At 50.5% G+C, this 20823-nt stretch overlaps 1 protein-coding gene across 1 annotated transcript in view; it reads right to left on the bottom strand.

Moving 5' to 3' along the window:
- The window catches only part of LOC149371544 (uncharacterized), a 159057-nt gene that overhangs the window by 102736 nt on the left and 35498 nt on the right, over positions 1 to 20823 (bottom strand). Inside the window, exon 2 of the mRNA XM_089565809.1 lies at positions 7633 to 7815. Within this exon, the coding sequence (XP_089421935.1) occupies positions 7633 to 7748 (116 nt within the window). The 5' untranslated portion in view covers positions 7749 to 7815. The remainder of the gene's footprint in view (positions 1 to 7632; positions 7816 to 20823) is intronic.

Here is a 20823-nt window from a genome sequence, read left to right as displayed (position 1 = left end):
TAATAATAATAATAATAATAATAATAATAATAATAATAATAATAATAATAATCCTTACTTCCCCATCAGAACCAATGGAGGGGGTTTAAGCCGGAAATAACGGCGAATCCTAAACTAACATATCCGCGAATTTTTTTCTTCTATCCCTCCCTATCTTATACGAATGCCAGGCTACGCCGCTCAAAGCGTCCCGAGTTTTTGTGCACTGCACACCACGACGCCTGTGCACAGCATCTGACATGGCCTCATTTTAGTGCGCGCAGCCTTTCCTGCTTCATTTCCCAACGTCACGTTCGCCATCGCATAGCGAAACTTGCGCGTTGGTTTAGTCGCTCATTGGTAGGAATATTTTTTCTCCGTCAGTAATATGAAACGATCACTGGCGGCAGGTTTCAGCTGTCTATCTCGGGCCATCGCTCCTCAACGTTGAATCACGAGTCGTCAGATGACCAACTGCGAACCGTGCAGCTCCGAACCTGATGAACACGCGAAGATGCGGTGTTCGGCAAAACGCTTCACTGAATTGAAGGCTTCCCGAACTGCAGTTATGCCCAACAGAAAACTGGACGAGTTGGACGAGCATAATGCTGGACCTGAAATCGTTACGCAACGCTACTTTCACCACACGATTCCAAGTCCAGCAGCGACGACAGTTTTTAGATCCGGCCGCCGCTCATGCGCCCAGAACACGGTGTAAGAATATATTTTTCTTACACCGTGGAAAATGGTGACCGTGGCCCAGAAGAAGCACCATTTCCAGAAGCCAGCGTGCCAGAAGACGACGCCTTGCGTGGGACGGAAGCGCCATCTGTGGAGCTCAGAACGCAATACCAAGAGGGGAGGGGCGGGCGGGGAGGAAAACGCGTATGGAAGCACTCGCGCAAGATAGATGGCGCCAACAACTCGCACCAGTCATGCACGAAAGTTATATGTTCTAAAGCACTATACCACTTATATCTTGTATGGTGCATCGATGAGCACTGCGTCGATCGACGGGCATGCGGCGAACGGTCTCGCCGGCTCGCTCTTCAAGCTAGGCCCCGCGCAAGTCCCCGACACCGTCTACACGCATCAAGCCAAAACCTGGTGCCCCAAGGAACATGCTTGCCGCAGAGGGCGAACTTCGTCGCGCAGTGACAGGTTCGCGAACACAAGTTTTGAACCGTTCTTTATGTTTTCTTTTTTTCTTGGGAAGGGGGGGCTCAGGTTCAGTTCGAGCTCAGGTCCAGCGCAATATTCTGTTTCGGTTAAGACCGTTTCATACGGGCTCCGGATGAAAAGAAAAAAAAAAAACCGCAGCGCGCTCCCACGGCCGGCATCGCAACATGCATGCCACAAAAGCAAGAGAAGAAATGGAAAAAGAGCGAAGTTCACTTTATTAAAGGGACTCTAATAAAGTTGCGGTATGCCTGAAATGTTAAAGCACGCCGCTTCACGAATATTGTCCAGGAAGAATTTTTTTTTTTTAATGCGCGTGGTAAATGCTGAGTTATCTGTAGTCAAAATTTGAATTTCAGCGTCTGCACGCCTTTTCACCTCTTCTCGTCACTTTTGCACGCTAGAAGTTCGGCGCTCCTCCACCGGTCCCACCTTTGGGGTCGGAGCTTCCTCAACCCCAAGAGCTACGCGGCTTATTGGCCGCAGCCATGGTAGCTGCCCCACGTCTGCAAAAAATCTATCCAGTAGACACCTCTCAACTTGTACACCCAGGTGTGAGCGGGGGTTCTCTGCTGCGTGCAGAGGTGTATTACTTGGCTCGGATGTTCAGACTGGCTCTGGCTGACATCGGGGCCAGCCAGGTAGAAAGGGGGATGGGGAAGGGGGCGAGAGTTCTGAGGGATACTGGTCACTGAACGAGACAGTGCTCCAGATTGGCACAAGGTGGCAGGAGGAGTCAGAACGCACGTGGAAGAGATGCAGGCAGGCAAGCTGGGGTGAGAGGTGTGGAGCTTACGGAGGATGTGAAATATTAGCGAGCTGTTCAGACCGCACCAATGCGAGTGTCCGTTGTAAAGCTGTACTAGCAGGCTGCTTATATCCAAGTAGAGCTAAGATGCGTTTTGGAAATTTTAAAGAGATCGTTTATATGCTCGTAAACCCTGCACTTTATGCCCGATCACGGAGGTCGTGGCTCATACGTGGCTCTCGCCACTCTCATTTGCTGACATAAGACACTATACGTACAGTCTTTGTCAAAAGTAACCAGGCTCCATGGTTTGCTTCTCATTCGTATAACAGAGCCCTCGCGGATTCCCTAACGATCAAAAAGTTCTTTGAAGGTGAGAACAGGGGGTTCTCTTTACCATACAGAGATTTAGAGCTTGAGGGCTGGCATAATAGATTCAATACACGACTGAGAAGAAAAACGTGCAGCCTGGTTACTTTTGACAAAGACTGTGCATACTCGCTGTCGTTATCAGTAGCAAAATGTAATTTTGATACAACTAGTAGGTGACGGCGATAGAGTTATTAAACACAGCCAGCGTAGCTCGTACCGCTGCCGCTAGCGCTTACCGCGCATTGTCACGGCGCATGTGCAGAACAGCCTGGGGACGCCAGATGGCGCCAGGTGCCGGCCACATGAGGGAATCTGCGCATGCGCACCGCTGGCGCTCGTTTATAGCGTAGTGGTAAGTCTAATATAACCCCTAGTAGAGGGCAGTGCTGCGTCTTTTGTGATCCTTATGTTATAGCGCCATAACGCAGAGCTTCCGATAGCGCTTCGCTGTTTCACACCATTACTCGTTCACTACCAATACTCGCTACGTGTGCGCGAATATTCGCAAAAAAATATTCCACTCAAATTCAATTCAGTTCGGTTCTCTCGATATTCGATTCGGCGCCACAGCTACACTATTCGCATTCGATACATATACAGTGTGTGCCCGAGAATCAGGGACCAGGTCTCTGCTTCTTGAGTATAGTTCGACGTCTTGTCACCGCCACGGAACAGCCGGGAAAGCTAGGAAAGCGACCCTTTCATATACCGGGTGTCAAAGCTAGATGTAACCTAACTTTTAAAAAAGGCGAAGTGTCATAATCCAGTGAAACCAACTGAGGGTGGTTCATAGCCGCGTGGCCTAGTCTTGAGTATTTCTTTCGCTCTTCAAAGTAAATTAATTATTTATGTTTAATTAGCTAACCTTTTAATTATTGACTTCAGGAAGGAAGTGCCAAAGAAAAAGTTTTAGATCGCCTCGAAAAACCGCTAATAGTGCTGTTTCCATCAAGTTACGATTTACGTAGCTTAATTTATTGGCCTTAAAAGAAAGTTGTCACGTGACCAGCTGCTCGCTCATTTCTCTACCCCAATGTGCACCCAAAGTCTCATCGAGGAGAGGGCTTCAGAAAAAACGGATTTTATTCTTTAAGGCGCGTCTTGGGGCGTTGAAGTGGCACAGTTGTCATGTGGAAGCTTTTTCTTTTTGTGCGGGTTATGGTTAAAGGCCGGTAAAAAAACTACTTTACGTAAATATTACTTTGCTGCAAATGTCTCAGTAAGCTGTTTCTCAAAGCGATTTACAACTTTTCCATTGACACTTTGTTCCTCAAGTCAATAATCAAAAAGTTAGTTCACTAATCTTAACTAATTAGTCAACCTTCAAGACAAAAAAATACTGCAGACTAGGTCACGCGACTCTAAACAACCCTCATTTAGTTTCAGACGGCTAGGACACCCCGTGTTTTTTAAAAGCTTGGTTACATTTAGCTGGGACACCTGGTTTATAACTTCCGAATTAGAAGCAATTTCGGAGTACTAGAATGAGTACAAGCTTTGAAGGACTATGGTATCACAAAACAGAACATTAAAAAAAAAAAAAGAGGGTTTTCAGGATTATCGTGCGGTCGCACACTCTCTCTTAGCGTTTCCTAATCAACAAGCCCGACGTCGGTCCGTGGGGCGCGCAGCAGGTACTACCCACCACGGTGCCCACAGCTGCAGAGCCGACCACCACGGAAGAGGAGGAGGGATGAGCGGATGCGCCCACTCATCGGTCCAATCCGGTGCCCCGACCTCGATCGATGGGGCTGCTGCTTCCACGACACGCGTTTTCCCCGGCAGCGAACAACTTCCCGCCCGCCGAGACTGCCTGCCTGCTCGCCTTCTTCTTTTCTTTTTTTTTTTCTTTCGCATCCACGAATTTTCCACGACGTTTCGAGCGCGTAATACTTTCAGCTCCCGCTCTCGGCAAACTCGGTCGGTCAAACATCGTCCCGAAACCGCGCGGCGAATCGGAAACCAAACCCGAGGCCGCACCTAGCTGAAAAGTTGCGAAATATTTCATCCAAGTGGCGAAAAAGAAGGACCTTACAACCGCGAGCGGGATTCGAACCAATACCGGTGCAAAAAAGAGCGGCATCGTACCGCGATACTTTATATACCACTCAGCCGTCTTCTTTACTCCAATACCATATACAATACGTAAAGTGAAACCGTCAGCCGCACTGCGACTGACGCATGCAGAAAGGCTAAAATATTATGTCTTTGAGGACTCAATGCAAATCAGCCAGTCAGTTACGTACCGGATTCTCAAGTTTTATGTTCAATAGATCTTGCAGTTGCCTCTTTTTGGTATTGGTATAGCCAGCAGTGGCGAGCGCGCCAGCTGTGCTTAGTGACGTCACGCAGATCCGCGTCGGCAGCGGCGGCGGCGAGCGCGCGCGGCGAGGCACTCCAGCTGTGCGCGGTGACGTCACTTGCTCCTCGCGCATGCGCAGTATGGTCGCAGGAGGGAGCACGCGAAACGGCGAGACTGTGGCCAATGTAGCTCACGCTACAATACCCGCTCACTGACTGTGCGTTCGAACCTGCAGGAGGCAGAAAGTCAGGCGGAGTTGGACAGTTCTTTTACAGCTTCGAACGCTCTAGCTATCAAGAACTCCCACTGATGTCAACAAGCTGCAGCACGTTCAACGAAACGGTGTCTGTACTGGTTCAAGCATCGCAGAGGACCTCTGTGACGTACGTTTTCAGCGCGGGCCTATGCTGACCCATAAAATCATGCACTGCCACTGCTTGAATAGCACGCGTGGACCACTTCCTCGTAAGCGACGAATTCTGTTAAAATGGCCGAAAGGTACGCTGGTGTGAGTTACTGTATCACCCGACTAGAAACGATCAACGGCGCAAGATCAGGAGACAAAAATTATTTGGGGACTAAGAAAAAGAATTAAGGAAAAAGAGTTTCAGCCAAGATCAGGTGACAGCTGAACCCCTGGTTCAAGAAGATCAGAAAACTGAGCAGTTGGCACTCATTCGTGTTAACGCAGCGCACGAAACATTGACAGCAGCCGAAGAGGTTTTCACACGGCACAAATGGTGATTAATGAGTGACAGTCGTGTCGTATAAAAGTTTCTCTGGCTGCTGTCACGAGTTTTTTCGTGCTTTTGTTTTCATGGAACTCTTTGTTCATCGCGGGCCAAATTTACTGGGGCAACGGGGGAAGAATATTTTTATTATCCCGTGACCGAGATTAACTGAAGAGTTCACATTAGCGTCTGGCGATAGCTGATGCGCACCGGTACAGACACGATACAGTTGAGCTCTTATAGCTGCTCCACAGCTGGGCTCCGCTTTACGTGTGAAATTCCCGCCAGAAACAGAAAATCCAATTTTTGGGCACATAAGTGATGAGAAAGTATGCTACACATAAAAAAATCTCTGCCTCTCCCGTAACCGAGAGTAGAGTAAGCATGAAATGTTTACGGGCCTAATGTCATCTCGATGGACACCCGAACCGCACCGTACAGGAAGGGAGGAACGCCACCACCCGTTCAGCGCGATGCCTTGCCATTTGAACGCAAGGTTTTTTGAGGAAAGGAAATGGCGCAGTAATTCTCTGCCATCTCGGTGGACACCCGAACCGCACCGTAATGGAAGGGAGGAACGCCACCACCCGTTCGGCGCGATGCCTTGCCCTTTGAACGCAGCGCTTCTCCCCCGGATCACGTACGACAACGAAGTGCAACATGGCATTTATGTGCTTTTTGCACGCGTTATTAGAAATCGTAAATTATAATTCCGTGCATTATCAAACCCACAGCTCCACTGATATCTTGATAAACATTGAGAAGGCACTGGCAGCAGTTATTTTTTGTCTCGTTTGGAGACCAACCGGCGCTTGCATGCCGGTCGCGTAGGAGGGCTTAGAGAGTCTCGTTAAATCTCGCTAAGTCTCGTACGGTGCCCGGATGTTCTCGTTTCAGAGCCCGGATGACTGGAATTCAGTGGCCGGATGACTGGATTTCAGTGCCCGGATGACTGGAATTCAGTGGCCGGATGACTGGATATCAGTGCCCGGATGACTGGAATTCAGTGCCCGGATGAGTGGATATCAGTGCCCGGATGAGTGGATTTCAGTGCCCGGATGAGTGGATTTCAGTGCCCGGATGTTGGCGCTCGGTCTCGGCGTGACGTCACCACACTGCCGACAACGGGAGCTAAAAGCATTTCATGCTTAAAAAGTGTGTGTGTGTGTGCGTGTGGGGGGAGGGGGGGTCTACAGTACGCATCGGCCCATTCCAAGAGCGCGCTAGCTCTGTAGTCCTTCCGCGATGCTGTCAGCAATCGTGTGTTCGCTTGTTGGCACGAACGTCTAAGCAAAGATAGAAATGCACGAAAAAGCAGACTACCCCGGGAGAACTCGTCGCTCCAGCGGCATGAAAGCCTAGTGAAGGTGATCAAACTGAGCGACGGTGCAGGTATCGCAAAACAAAGCCGGAAAAAAACCGTGCTCGAGGAATTTACATTCACCAGCGTCGAATACAGTCACCTGCCTAAGCTCGCGAAAGTTGAAAATAGACAAGCAGCTATTCGCGTCGTACTACAGCACCGTGTCCTGCGCTCACTTCAGCCTTGAGCCCACCCTGCCCTCTAGCCTGCGTATGACAACACGAATATTTCGCTCGGCGGGAAGCCCATAAGCCGCGTCGGCGCGCTTTCCGATTTCAGCACAGTGGCTTTCTGCTCCCGAGCCTCGTTTACATGAACCCAACAGCGGCGGGTCGAGTCAGGGGATCGAGTTGAGCAGGGTCAGCCCAACTCGACGACTGCGTGTTCACATGAATTCGATTTTAGCGAGTCGAGACCGGTCCAACGTAAGTGCCGAGAAGTTCAGCGGGAAAGGGCAGTGGCAGCCTTCAAGACTGCGACACGGCACCTCTGTCTCGCAGGCGCGACGGCGCAAGCGAAAAACAGGTGCGCATTTATACTCTCCCCACCAGCTAACCCGACTCTTCGACTTGATGCTTTTAGAAAGGCGGGTCAAGCGAGTTAACCTACTGGCGAGTTAACTCGACTCGCTCTGCCGCTTATTTTACCCGACCCGACAGCGTTTACATGAACCCGACAACTTTTTTTTTATCCGACAAGCTAACTCGACTCGACTCTATCGAGTTCATGTAAACAGGCCTTATGTGCGCTAAAGAAGAAAGAAACGCGACTGCACGATGACGCGAGCAGGCGGGTCAGCAGCGCCAAGTCGACACCGTCCGCGAAAGTCGCTCGGCCACCGCCCATGGCACCGCTGACTGTGGTGAAGTGCGATGCCCTTCAGAGTGTAAAAGAAACGCAGTTCGGACGATCCAACAGCCTCGCCTCTCTTTGGCTGAATCAGGGAGCGTGTACTCACTTCATGTAGTAGATGCGGCCCGTGGGGTCCACGTGTGCCGTGCATCCTCTCCGGATGCGCTGGTTCAGCTGCGCCAGGTACAGGGCCGTGGCGTCGACGGCGTCGTCGTCGCCCATGACGTCACCGCCAGGGCAGCTCAACGCGGGGGCCCCTTCATGCCCGCTCCTGCGTCGTCACCACCGCCTGCGGGGAAGAAGACAGAGAGGCGCTGTCAGCGTTGAATCTCTCCTCGCGTGTCGCTACCGCGAGCCCCGTAATTTCGGAAAAGTCTCTACTAGAGGCACGGCTCGAGGTCGCACATGATTCGGGGGCGGGAGAATCAATAATGCGCCGCTACATGGAGCGAAACAACGTGTTCTGTGATGCCGCCCGCGTTCCCGGATGCAGCCTTCGTATTAGACAGTTTAGTGCTACCACTTACCGCTACAATCAGCAGCTAATGCTTATGCGCATTGGTCAGGGGTTTCCCCAGGAAGTAAAGTTAGGGGGGTGCCTAATTTTCTAGGGAGGGAGACGGGGGAGGAGGGTGTGTTGAGGATAGAGGAGAAGCGGTAGTCATTTTAAATTGTTTATCTGTATCGTTGATGTGTCGAGCAGGACGATCAATTGTGACTCAACAGTCATGACAATGATTGAGAACAATTCACTTTATTTACACAAAGACTAAAGTATTTATGAACGGGCAAACCTGAACAGCAAGGACTATATGTCGAGAAGCTATGCGGCAGTTCAGGCTGCAATAAACTTCATAAGTAAATCCAGCCGTTGAACATCACTCGCGTAACGTAGACGAGGAAAACGTTCATAATGAGTGGAAGTTGCGGAAGTTGCAGAAGTCGCGGCTTCTTCCACCACAACAGCGAATTGACGGGCTAGTTGATATCGCATTGTGAATGTACAGCGCCCATGCACGTGTTCCAACAGTTTCTGTCCTTTTGTCATTGTGCCTTGCGCTATACGTTCACCTTCCACCGCAAACCAGCTATGGTCTATGTGTCCCTCCTTGTACATGCCCTTCTTTAAACAATACTTATGTACAAAAAATCGTTACAAATTAGCGCCTTCAGAAAAACAATAGGAAGGGGCGCGAGCCTCTGCAGCGATATTGGTGGGGGGATCAGTCGGACAGTCCCAGAAGATGTGGTCTATGGTGGAAATCCCGCCGCATTTGCTGCACTTCGGTTTAAATCTATCCGGGCACACATGACTTAGGACAGCGGACAGTGGGAAAGTTTTAATTTGGAGTTGTCTCCACAGTACCTCCTGTTCTTTGGTTAGGATTTTATGCGGAGGTACCTTTCTAGCCTGCAATGCTGCCTGATCTCGCGATAGGTATTAAGGCCGCCTCTTGTCATTCCGACATCCGAGTTAGCACCCACAGCTCGGCCCATAGATCCTCGAGCTTTATCATAAGCTCCTTTGTTCCCCGGATTCGACGAATGAGCCGGTACCCAGACCAATTCCATGTCTTTCCTGTCTTTCGGGTAATTCTTGAGAATTCCCAAGCAGATGGGAGGTATTCTGCCCTTGGCAAAATTTCTAATGACTGCTTTTGAATCGCTGACAACCCCTTCCGCTTGCGGAATTGTCAGCGCCAAGGCAATTGCCGCTTCTTCGGCTACTTCTGTCGAGTTTGTTCATACAGTCGCGTTTGCTACGAGTTGGCCTTCGTCGGTCACCGCGGCGATCGCGTACGCTTTCTCGGGTGTCGGGTAAGCGGCTGCGTCTATGTAGACTATATAGAGTATACATACAAAATTGAATAAAGAAAGAAGTCCAAAAATCACAGACTCAGGGGGGACCTACTTTAAGAAATAACATGTAATAAACTCAAGCAGCAGCAGGGATACAGCGTGCACTCATTCTATCAAGGAAAGAATAGAACAAGCTATTCAAAAACACGAGCTGAAAATTTCCATGCTAGCTGACACCAACTTACATTTGGCTGCAAACACAATACCAAATAAAAAGAAAAAGTCCGAACTCCTGCGGGGCCGCACGATATGTCCTCAGCACTTCAAGTGCCTAAGTTAAATCGCATTCGGCTGTAAATAGAATGCCAAATAAAAAGAAAAATTTCGAACTCCTGCGGGGTCAGATGATGTGTTCTCAGCACCTCGCGAGTGGAAGATGCGGGTTTCGATCCCCAGTGCCGCCGGGTACCCACCGGTTACTCAATGGGTACAAGCTTTATATTGAGCTGTTGTTCAACTTTACGAGTTGGGAAAACAGCGCAATCAAAGACGAGAGACAAGAGAAGGACAAAACACCAGCGCTGACTAACAACCAAATGGTTTATTGCTACGGGCGAGGCAGCATATAAATGAAAAGGCACGAGTAAAAATACAAAATAAGCATTCGTAAAACATGTACCAACCAGCCCGTATTTGCCCTCTTCTGGTGCTCAACTTCTCGTGGGTGAAATGCTTGGGAAATCCCCCCCCCCCCCCCCCCTTTTGTGCAAAGGAGAGAAAAACCATGGCGCTCTTTAGCAAAATATGTCCTCGTGCAATAAAAATTGATCACCATCATCACTGAGTGTAGCAAGTTTTGCGTCCCTCCAAAAACCACGAGAGACTGCAGACAAGAACGCTTTTTTCGGCGTATCATTGTAAGCGCTGTGTTAAATCAGAATACAGCTAAGAAGTGCTAACTAGAAGGCTGTTTAACTAATATTGAATAGCTAACTTTTTAACAATTACTCTTAAGCTCATTAATTACTGAGCGGCGTGTAGCCCGCCGTCAGTAATATCCATATCAGTGTTTAGAATTTCGAAAACACGGTTACCCTCGGCGCTGTGGCCAAACAAAATTCGGTTGCATCGCGCCATAATGCATGCGCTTTCGAGAAGCTTGCTGGCAAAGCAACCTCTCCAGTGCACGTAACTCGTCGAAACAGCCTAAATTTGTTGGGCCGCCGCGCCCAGGGTAACCGCGTTTTCGACATTTCAAAAACTGATATGGATATTACTTACGGTGAGCTACACGCCTATCAGTAATTAAGGAGCTTAAGAGTAATAGTCAAAAAGTTAACTATTCGATATTAGTTGCCCAACCTGCTAGTAATAATGTGTTAGCTGTATTCTGATGTACTACACCGTTGGTAATGCTGTCCCGAAAAAAGTGCTCTTCTAACTCAAAACGCCTACTTTTAAAAACTGTGTAAAGCCTGAGGTGAAACACCCTTGTATGTAAGTTCTTCTGAAAAAACTGTACCGTTTACATATACTCGTCCAATTTCTCTTTCAGTTTCTATCTAAAGTATGTCTCTTTGCTTCGAAACAAATCAGGCACCTCTGCCTCATTTCCCTCATTTAAATGTTTAACTAGTCAATACACGCGAAAATGCGTTTTCTTTTTTTACTGTAAAGTTGTCAAATGAAACGACTTGTTATTTGGCGTTCGTTTGTTGTTTGTGTGCGCCTTTTTTTCTGTATTGCTCTTTATTCGATATCCAAGGCAAATGTGCCGGTAAACATCGCTTTTATAGTGCCCCCCGATACCTGATACGCCGCCTTTCCCCGCCACAACATTTAATGCCTCGCTGTCACATTTATGTTCTCGCATCGCCTGTAATCTTTTTCTTTACTTTATGCTACAATACTGGGACTGTATCACTGTTCCTATTCTTTTTCGTCGACCTCCTTGTCACTGTAGGAACGAACCCCGTCCGCGGCGGACCCATTTCCAAGGGGGACTGAAATACGAGCCCCAGGAAGTCAAAATTAATCGAGGGCCTTGCAGATAGCTCCCATGCAGCTTCGGGACGTTACAGCCCACATATTATTACTATTATTATTACACTTTCGGCCCTTTAAAGGTGTTGTGTCCCCTTATTGCTTTTGTGTGTGTAACGACCACTCGCATCCTCCTCCTAACGACCACTCAATCCTCCTCCTAACGACCACTTGCCCCTCGGTCGCACGCTGTCGCCAGATGCCCCCCCATGGTGCGCCCCCGCACCCTCCTCCTGTTCTGGGAAGCCACTCCCTCCCGTGGACGCTTCTCCGCTCCCCCCTTTCTTCGGGCGGCCAGTTCGGCTCCTGCCTCGGTCGACGCTGGTCGCACCCTCATCGGCTTTAAATAAACGAAGTCTTAAAGTACCGTGTGCGTCTTTCGCTGCATTCAACACAGCGACCGGACACGACAGTGGCGACGAGAAAGTGGATTCGACCCGCGCTACGCAACGCTATTGACAAGCCATGGCTACGCGAGGGTTTCCCAATCAGATACCAGAGTTCAACGGCTCATCGTGGTCATCGTGGGTTGGACGCCTTCAGTTCTACTTTGAAGCTAACAACATCACAGACCCAGCCTTGAAGAGGGCCAACCTGCTGACGCTGTGCGGGGAGCAGACCTACGATACTGTCTGCGCCCTTATTCAGCCAAGCACACCAGCGGCAGTGTCTTACGACGACATCGTAAAAGCGCTGCAAAAGCACTACGACCCAAGGCCATCCGAGGTCTACAGCCGGGCTCGCTTCCAACGACGAGATCAACTGGGAGGAGAAACTGTGAGCGCCTACGTAGCCGCGCTCAGGAAGCTCGCTGCCGACTGCAATTTTGGAACGCTGTCGACAACAGCTACCGGGCAGGAGGGAGACGCAGCTTCTTCTGCTAACACCACCATGCTTCCCTTGGACGTGATGTTACGCGACAGATTTGTGTGCGGACTGAGTGACGAGTCACTGCAGCAGCGCCTGTTCGCTGAGAAGGACCTCACATTCAGCAAAGCTTACGACATCGCCGTTCGAGCGGAGAGCGCCGGTCACCAGCAGAGAGGGATTCGCCGGAACACCGAGCCGGTACACCAGACAAGCAACCAGGTGCGCAAGCCTTCTGTTGTTGTAAAATCGGTCAAAAATGCACAACGCTGCTGGCGGTGTGACGACCAACACAACCCCCAGGGATGTCGATTCCAGTCAGCCACGTGTAATTTTTGCCACAAGCGAGGGCATATCGAAAGAGCATGCATTACGAAACGGAGACTTGCCAAGATAAAGTCACCTTCCCAGCCTAATCACAGCGTCAACGCCTCAGAGAATACGCCGCTATCTGATCTCCATGGAACAACATCAGCAACACCATCTGTGTTGTACGACCTGAACACCATGAATCTCGGCACGCGACCGAAGATTTTTACAGAAGTAAGCGTACATCACCAGCTGATTAAGTTCGAGGTGGACTCCGGCGCAGCCTGTACTCTGATCAGTGAGGACACGTTCCGAACTTCATGGCCATCTGACGCACCCGCCCTGCAACAAGACGACACGCACCTGCGAACGTGGTCAGGACAGAATCTGCCACTATTGGGCTCTGCCAACGTGCAGGTTAACTACAACGGCCAGACCCATACGCTACCTCTGCTTGTTGTGAAGGGCACAGGATCAAGCCTTCTAGGGAGAAACTGGTTTTCTCCACTAGGCGTGATGATATGCGGCATACACCAGACGCCGAGCCAGAACATGGTTAGTAAACATCAAAACGCCGATGCGCTAAGCCGTCTGCCACTAGACGCAACTGTTGACGAACCATTTCCACCAGGAGACGTTCTGATGTTCGAAGCACTGCCAGAACCTCCGCTTACAGCAGGCACAGTTGCAGCATCTACGCAGAAGTGCGCAGCTCTCCGGCTAGTTTACACAGCTGTTCAACAAGGCAACGTGCATAAACTCAAAGGGGACAACTTCGACGCTTACCGCAGGCGAGCTACAGAGTTGAGCACCCATCGCGGCTGCATCATATTTGGGTCCCGAGTTGTGATGCCGAGAGAACTACGCGCACAAGCTATGTCTCTCATCCACGCCGGACATCGGGGCATCGTTGCAATGAAAAAGTGTGCCAGAAGCTACATGTGGTGGCCTGGCATTGACAACGACATCGAAACAGTGGTGCGAGAATGCAAGCCTTGCCAGAGCAGCCGGAGCGCCCCGCCGAAAGCTCCTGTCCCAGAATGGGAAAAGCCAGACACACCATGGCACACACTGCACATTGATTTTGCAGGACCAATTGAGGGCTGCACTTTCCTTGTGGTCGTAGATGCCTACACAAAGTGGCTTGAGATAAGGCAAATGGGACAGACGACTTCGGCAGCAGTCATTGACAACCTCCGATCACTATTTGCAACGTTCGGCCTGCCGCGCAAGGTAGTGTCGGACAACGGAACACCGTCTGTGTCTGCGGAGATCCTCAAGTTTTATCGCGACAACGGGATCTCATCAGTTACATCGGCCCCCTACCACCCAGCGACAAACGGACAAGCCGAGCGCTACGTAGCCGAGCTAAAACGCGCCCTTGAAAGAGATCAGACAGGCTCGCTGCAGCGCCGCCTTGCGCGCTTTCTCTTCAAGCAGCACACGACGGTTCAGAGCACAACAGGCGAGACCCCCTCGAAAATGATGTTCGAGCGTGAAATGCGAACCCAGCTCACAGCCATCCCCCCCGAGCCAAAGGCAGAGACGTTCCGGGAAGAAAAAGCAATTCCGCGCTGCGGCACGCTTAATGAGGGGCAGCGCGTCCTCGCCCGACAGTTTCTGAAAAAGCCACGCTGGGAGGAAGCTACAATTGTCAGACGCATAGGCCTGCGCTCTTGGCTCGTCAACATACATGGCACAGTAGCACGCCGACATCTCAACCAGCTGCGTAGATTTACGACGCCGTCTGAGAGCTGTCCGCCAGCGGAGAGAACACGTGCACCATCTTCCCACATAGCCTGGCACCTCTTCCCGGAAGAAGAGACTTCGCCCAGGACAGACCTAGGAGCCACAGCGAACAACAGCCAGCCTACAAGTGTTTCTCCCCCGAGCGCACAAAGCCAGCGCGCCTCCACGCGTGAGCGCCGACCCCCTGCACGATGCCAGGCAACTTTCTAAGGGGGAAGGAAGTGTTGTGTCCCCTTATTGCTTTTGTGTGTGTAACGACCACTCGCATCCTCCTCCTAACGACCACTCAATCCTCCTCCTAACGACCACTTGCCCCTCGGTCGCACGCTGTCGCCAGATGCACCCCCATGGTGCGCCCCCGCACCCTCCTCCTGTTCTGGGAAGCCACTCCCTCCCGTGGACGCTTCTCCGCTCCCCCCTTTCTTCGGGCGGCCAGTTCGGCTCCTGCCTCGGTCGACGCTGGTCGCACCCTCATCGGCTTTAAATAAACGAAGTCTTAAAGTACCGTGTGCGTCTTTCGCTGCATTCAACACAGCGACCGGACACGACAAAAGGTTAGCTTGGTCATAAATCATAGCATAAATATAAGCATGCCTTCGAAAATACTGGGTCCAACCTAAATTCACTCTGCGAGGACCTAAGGCTGCGTTCCAATTCGGCTAAACGAGGAAACTGCGTCACCGCAGAGTGCCCCCCCCCCCCTCTCATTCCGCTCTCTAGAGAGGAAAGGGAGCCAACTGCCAAGAAGCGTCCAAGGGTTCCCTAAGTTCCCCAGACGCCGGCGGTATCCGAGCCAGGTTGGAGCGGCGGTACTCAGCCATTCGTGCACCCGGTCCGGCCGCGGCCATTCCACGCAACTGCGCTCCCGAGAAAGGACCATCGAAAGCACCGTTAAAGGACCGCGAGGAGAAGAGGAGGACAGAGCCGATCCTCTTCTGCACCTCACGCAAAGACCCCCGTAGAGCAGCAGCCCGTGAGTCGAATTCTGGGCAGCGCCCACGTCGGCAAAGGAAGTCGCTCAGTCCCAAAGCATTTACGCTCCGGCCTCTTCCCGATAAGACAGTCCGACCAACCTCCCCGCCGCCGCCCCCTGCCGCACACCCCGCGAGAGCGGTCCGGGAGCTGCTGGTCACCACTCCCACCACAGAGCGCCTCGGTGAGGGCTGCTCGGCGATAACAGAGTCGCCTAGATCGATCAAGTTTCCCCGCAGACCGAAGGAGGCGCATAACTGAGCACCTCTGACGTCTTGGAAAACGCGCCTCAACGGAGCAACCCAGCGTTCACCGCGAACGCCTGGCGGTGGGGGGCAACTGAACGCGGCTGTCCGCCATTCGGTCCCGTCCGTCCATTCGCTGAATTAAGCGACTCCTGCCACCGGTGTGCAGGGCAGCCGTGTGCTGCGACGCGTGTCACTGCGACGATATCTCTTCGGTGGATGAGCGCAAAGCGAGATTTGTGCCGTGCGAGGCACAGAACGAGGCGAAACTGATGCCACATAGAATGATGGAGTAGAAAGGCCTGTAGCCCAGCGATGGTGTCCAGTGCAGCGCCGACAGGAACCCTTCGTCGATTCGCTGGTAGCGGGGAGCGATAAAAGCAAGAAGGTCCGCGTCGAGAGAGCACCCAACCCGCGGACGCCCTTGCGCTGCGCCCCGCAGACACACAAGCTGACACAGGCCAGTCGCCGATATGCATACAAGCACAAGCGCACAAGAGGCCGCCATCTTCGCCCTCGCCAACCCCGCACAGGAGGAGGCGAACTATTCCAAGTAGTGCACTGCACGGGCTCGGGCCGGCCCGCGGGCCGGGCCGGGACATGATTTGTATTGCCGGGCCTGGGCCGGGCCCGGGCCTGAAGTTGCGGGCCCGGGCCGGGCTCGGGCTTAAAGCTGCGGACCCGAGTCAGGCTTGGGTCCGTACAGAAACGGCTGGTGTCCAACTATTCACTCACTATTCACTATGGGCCATGGTACGCGCTGAGAAAAAACTAAGCTTTATTCATTGACTTATCTATTTCCTTATTTCCACGCCGCGGTTGCTTAGTGGTCAAGGCGCTTGAATACTGAGCCGGGGAACCACGGTTTGCTCCTAACCTCGGCGGCCGCATTTCTATTTAGGCGGCAACCATGACAGCCATGTATTTTGTAGTATCATTGCTCGTTGAAGAAATTCAGGTAGTGGAAGTGATACGGAGCTCTCTGCTTCGGTGTCTCTCACAGCCTTGGCCCCTTGGGCCCTTAAGCACCAAAAACATAGCTTTTATTTTATAGCTTTATTTTTCTCATGTGGTAAAATTCAAAAACTAAAGCGCGTTTGGTTTTCTTTTTGACCAGCTTTCCGGAACGTCTCGTAAATGAAATAGCCACAAAATCTCGTGAGAGTTTGTAAATCTCATCTCAAAAGTCTATCCCTCCTCGCTTCTTCATCCTCATTGTCATGACAAGTGTTATCACGCGCTTCGCGCGTTATCTTCTGCTCCACCAATAAGAGTAAAATTCAACCGGTCTTAATTGGAAATTGATCGTTCGTCATCCCAAAACATACCTATACACTATTAAAATGCATTCGGGAAGAACATATTAGTTTAGGACGCTTACGGTCTTCAAAACACACACCGTGAAATACTCAAGCCTTTCAGGTTTTTGTTTCTGCTGAAAGGCGACCAGTTCGGCTATAAGTTCAACCTCTGAGATCGCGTCCACTAAAAAAATGTCATCCTGCTTGCTAGGCAGATTTAATGTTTATACGTCCGGGCAGCAAAATATAACTGATTAAAATCATGGGGGAATGCAAAGTAGTCTACTGCGCGCGTAAGCAGCTCTTTTTGTTTGGCTCTCCGAACTCCCCGAGTTTATCATTGCGCACCTACACGAGATCACTGTCCAAAAGACGGGCCGCCGAGAACAACTCTTAATCACTTCCTTCTGGGTTAAAAAGAACCAACTTTCTGCAAGCCAAGCTGTGGTTTCAGAACCTTTGTTGGCCAGTTTCTTATCGGTCCAGTAGCAGTCTACTTGTGCAGAGTGAGCGGTATACCTCAAGCGTTACTGTGAAACGGGCCGGGCCGGGCCCGGGCTGGGCTTCACTCTGGGATTCACGGGCCGGGCCGGGCTCGCTACAGCGATAATTTAGTGGGCCTGGGCCGGGCCCGGGCTTGAAGCCGCGGGCCTGGGCCGGGCTCGGGCTTCAGGTCGCGGGCCCGGGCCGGGCTTGGGCCTCAGATTGAGGCCCGTGCAGTGCTCTAATTCCAAGCGTCCGTTTCACATGCTATGGCAATTACATCGACAAAAACCCGGTGCTGCCGCGCAGGCCGCAATGCGATTCATTGCAGATTGCTCAATGCCTGGTCGGACTACAGGGTGCATCTAGACACCTTAGGTCGGACACGGTACCGCAAGTGATCCGGTTTCGTCATGCAGGGCAAGCATCGCTGTTAATTCGCAGTAGGTGATGCGTGCAGAGTTACTCGCAAGTCGCTCGAAAACGCCGTATAGCGGGCAAAAGGATTAGTCTTCATTTTATTAAAATACGCCGTTCCGCGGCGTTAGTAATGTTTACTTTGCCCTCTGTACCTTGTTCACAGCCGCCGGCTCGCGGCCTTGCCACTTCGCGTGCCACGTGACCAGATTCCTCTGGAGAAATTGCGACCGCGCTTAACGGTTTCTACGACGCTCGATAGCATCATTATTAAAAGCGACAGCATTTGGATTGTCATCTCGCAAAAAAATACCACCCGGTTTCTCCACAACGAAATTCCCTAATGCGTCGAGAGCGTCGTGACGTCATCAGCACCGCCAAATTTGAAAATCTGAGGACTATACAGTTGGATACAAGTCAAGAAAAACTGCGGCTTTTCCCCGCCACAGGATCCCCTTCCAGCCAATGGCGTCGGCCCATCCTCATGAACCCCCTAGCGTGACAATGCAGGGAGCGGTGTGACAATCTAGGGAGGGGACTATCCCCGTTCATATGCCGCTACAAGCACGCTGAAGTTCACGATCCACCTCAAACTGATGCGAAAAGAATGCTCGCATCTGTCACACCTTAAGCTAGAACCCATACCAGCGTTGATAGAAAAAGTATAGAAAATGGAGGAGGCTGTAAACAACAAGTCTTAAGAAGTCTGATCAATTTCAAAAAAATTGGCGGGGGCTTAGCTTTGGTTAAGCCTGGTAGGTTGCCAAAGCAAAAGCGCAGCGCCTCCAACAGAAGGAACGCAGTGCGCCGCGTCTACAGGTCACGCGTGGCTACCGGCCGCCGCTGCGCGACGACTCAAAGCGTCTTCGGTAATTTTTTTTTATATTTTGTTTTTGATGTTGTAGCGACTGAAAGAAAGAAAACATAATCTACAGTTCGTATGACGTCACCGCGGCGGTAGCGCCACAGGTGCGCGGCGTAACTGCAGCCGGGCTATCTGAAGGAGCGAGTTGGTCGCCCATAGGTCAAACGTAACTGCGGCCGGGTCACGCGAAGGCTTGCAATAGCGAGTAGTATTGCTTTCGCAATAAAAAAAAAATAAGACGATGCAAATGAAGCGACGGCGGCTCAGCATCAGAAGCAACTACACACGACCTGCAGCTCAAGAGTATAGGCGCTTCTACCTGAGCTAGCACACGGGATTCCACTGGCACAGAGTGAGAACTTGATTGCATCATAGCTGGAAAGTTCGACGTTCCGCGTCTAACAGAAATTGACGTCCGTTCTGCTCATAGGCGTGCCTTCGAAATCGAGCAGAGAGCCTGGAATAAATCGACCGTGTCAGGAGACAGGTGACAAGAGATGCTTGGCTGAAGGAAAAAAAAAAAGCGAACTATAAAAGCCAGCGAGCCGTGCCTTTTCATTCTAGGAAACGCGATGCGCAACGACAGGGAACTGATGCGCACTGCAAAGAAGGTGGCTCAATAAAAAGGCCATCACTTTGCGCGGCATGTCAGCGGCAAGGAAAAAAAGTGAAAGGGCACGGGCCGCCATGTCAAAAGTAATAAGATCGGCTGCAAGCAGTTCAGCCGCTTCGCCTTTGTGTGGTGCTGCTGCAAAACGAAACAAAAACAAGAGTGGCGAAGAAGCAGTACTATTCACCGACCGAAGTGAATGTCATTGCATCACGTTTATCGCCTGCTTCGTTAAAAAAGCACTTGCTTGAACGCGCGGTCCGTAAAAAAAAAAAAAAAAAAATCGTTGTCTGGAAGAAATGTATTCTTAATTTTAATTTTCTTCTATGCAGTTATGCTAACACTAACCCGGAGCACGTGTAAAAAATTGTGTGCTCAACTGACTCACCATTGTCTGAATCGTACCAATACCCACGATGGAGGTGCCGCTCTTTATACTTCATGAAAATTTCGAAGGACAATTAACTGCTTGAGCGCTTCTCTGTCATCGCCTCCATTTTTTTTAATGATTTCCCTTTGAGTTAACCTATACTCCGTGAGCTATACAGTCCTCCGAATGAAAAAAAAAAAACTGCTTGATTTTTTCGTTGCTTTTCTTCCTGAAAACAACTATTGCCGAGTGACTGGAGGTGATTTCAATAATTTCTTTAAATTCAATAGTTATACTCTGTATTATCTCTCCGCTGCTGGCAAAACGAAGGGGTTACCAGGTCAATCAAGCTGCCCACAGCCGCAGCACTTTCTCGTATTAAGGCGAAAGCCTTTATTGGCTCATACTGTCGTCCGTAAACAAAGCGTGTCACACGCGTTTAACTCGGGAACTAAAAAATATAGAGGAAATCCAACGGTTGCTTCAGATAGAGAAGGAAAAAATGAACCCAGAAGCCAAATTTTATAACTGTAAATTAATTTGTTAATTAATTATAGGCAAAAATGTTGAAATTGCGTCGAAATAGCGCGGACGTCGATATAGCCACGGGAACGGTGTGCCACCGGAAGTCGTCACGGCATATAGCGAAAATTGTCACAGAATGGTCGGAAAAACGTCGGATATGTGTCAGATCAGATGGGAAAATGTGTAATTAAGCGTAATTAACACTTAAGATCCCCGAAATATGTATAATTTGGGCATCGATATAGCCACGGGAACGGTGTGACGTCACATCCACCGGAAGTCGTCACGGCGTAGTGTCCTCGGCCATAGAGTTTCTTACTATTACCTAGAGGGAAACCTGGCGGCGCTGCACTTCAGCCACCATGGACGCTCAAAGCATCATGTGGCGGTGAGCTACTTGTTGCGGAACAGTCGTACTTTTTTGGGAACACGGAGTGGCACTACTAAGACGTTTCATTCCGAAAACGCTGTTCGTGTGTGCGCAGACGACTTTCGCGCGAACGCAGTGTGCAAAACCCATAGTAGTGAAAACGCGACGACACACGACGCCAATAAAAGGTTTCACTTTTCTAAAATACCTTTAAAAACCTTTTATAGTGTTTAAGCAACAACATTTTTTTAAAACATATTTGCTTTTAAAAGTAATCCTGTTAATTACGAAATATTAGTTTTTGTAGTGTTCATTACTTGGCCAATAGGAGAGCTAGCCATCCCTTATTTTGGGCGAACTTTGCACTTAAA

The sequence above is a fragment of the Amblyomma mixtum genome, chromosome 1 (assembly GCF_055824585.1).
Source record: "Amblyomma mixtum isolate Tamu chromosome 1, ASM5582458v1, whole genome shotgun sequence".
Taxonomy (NCBI): Eukaryota; Metazoa; Arthropoda; class Arachnida; order Ixodida; family Ixodidae; genus Amblyomma; species Amblyomma mixtum.
This window is presented reverse-complemented; position numbering and strand designations above follow the sequence as displayed.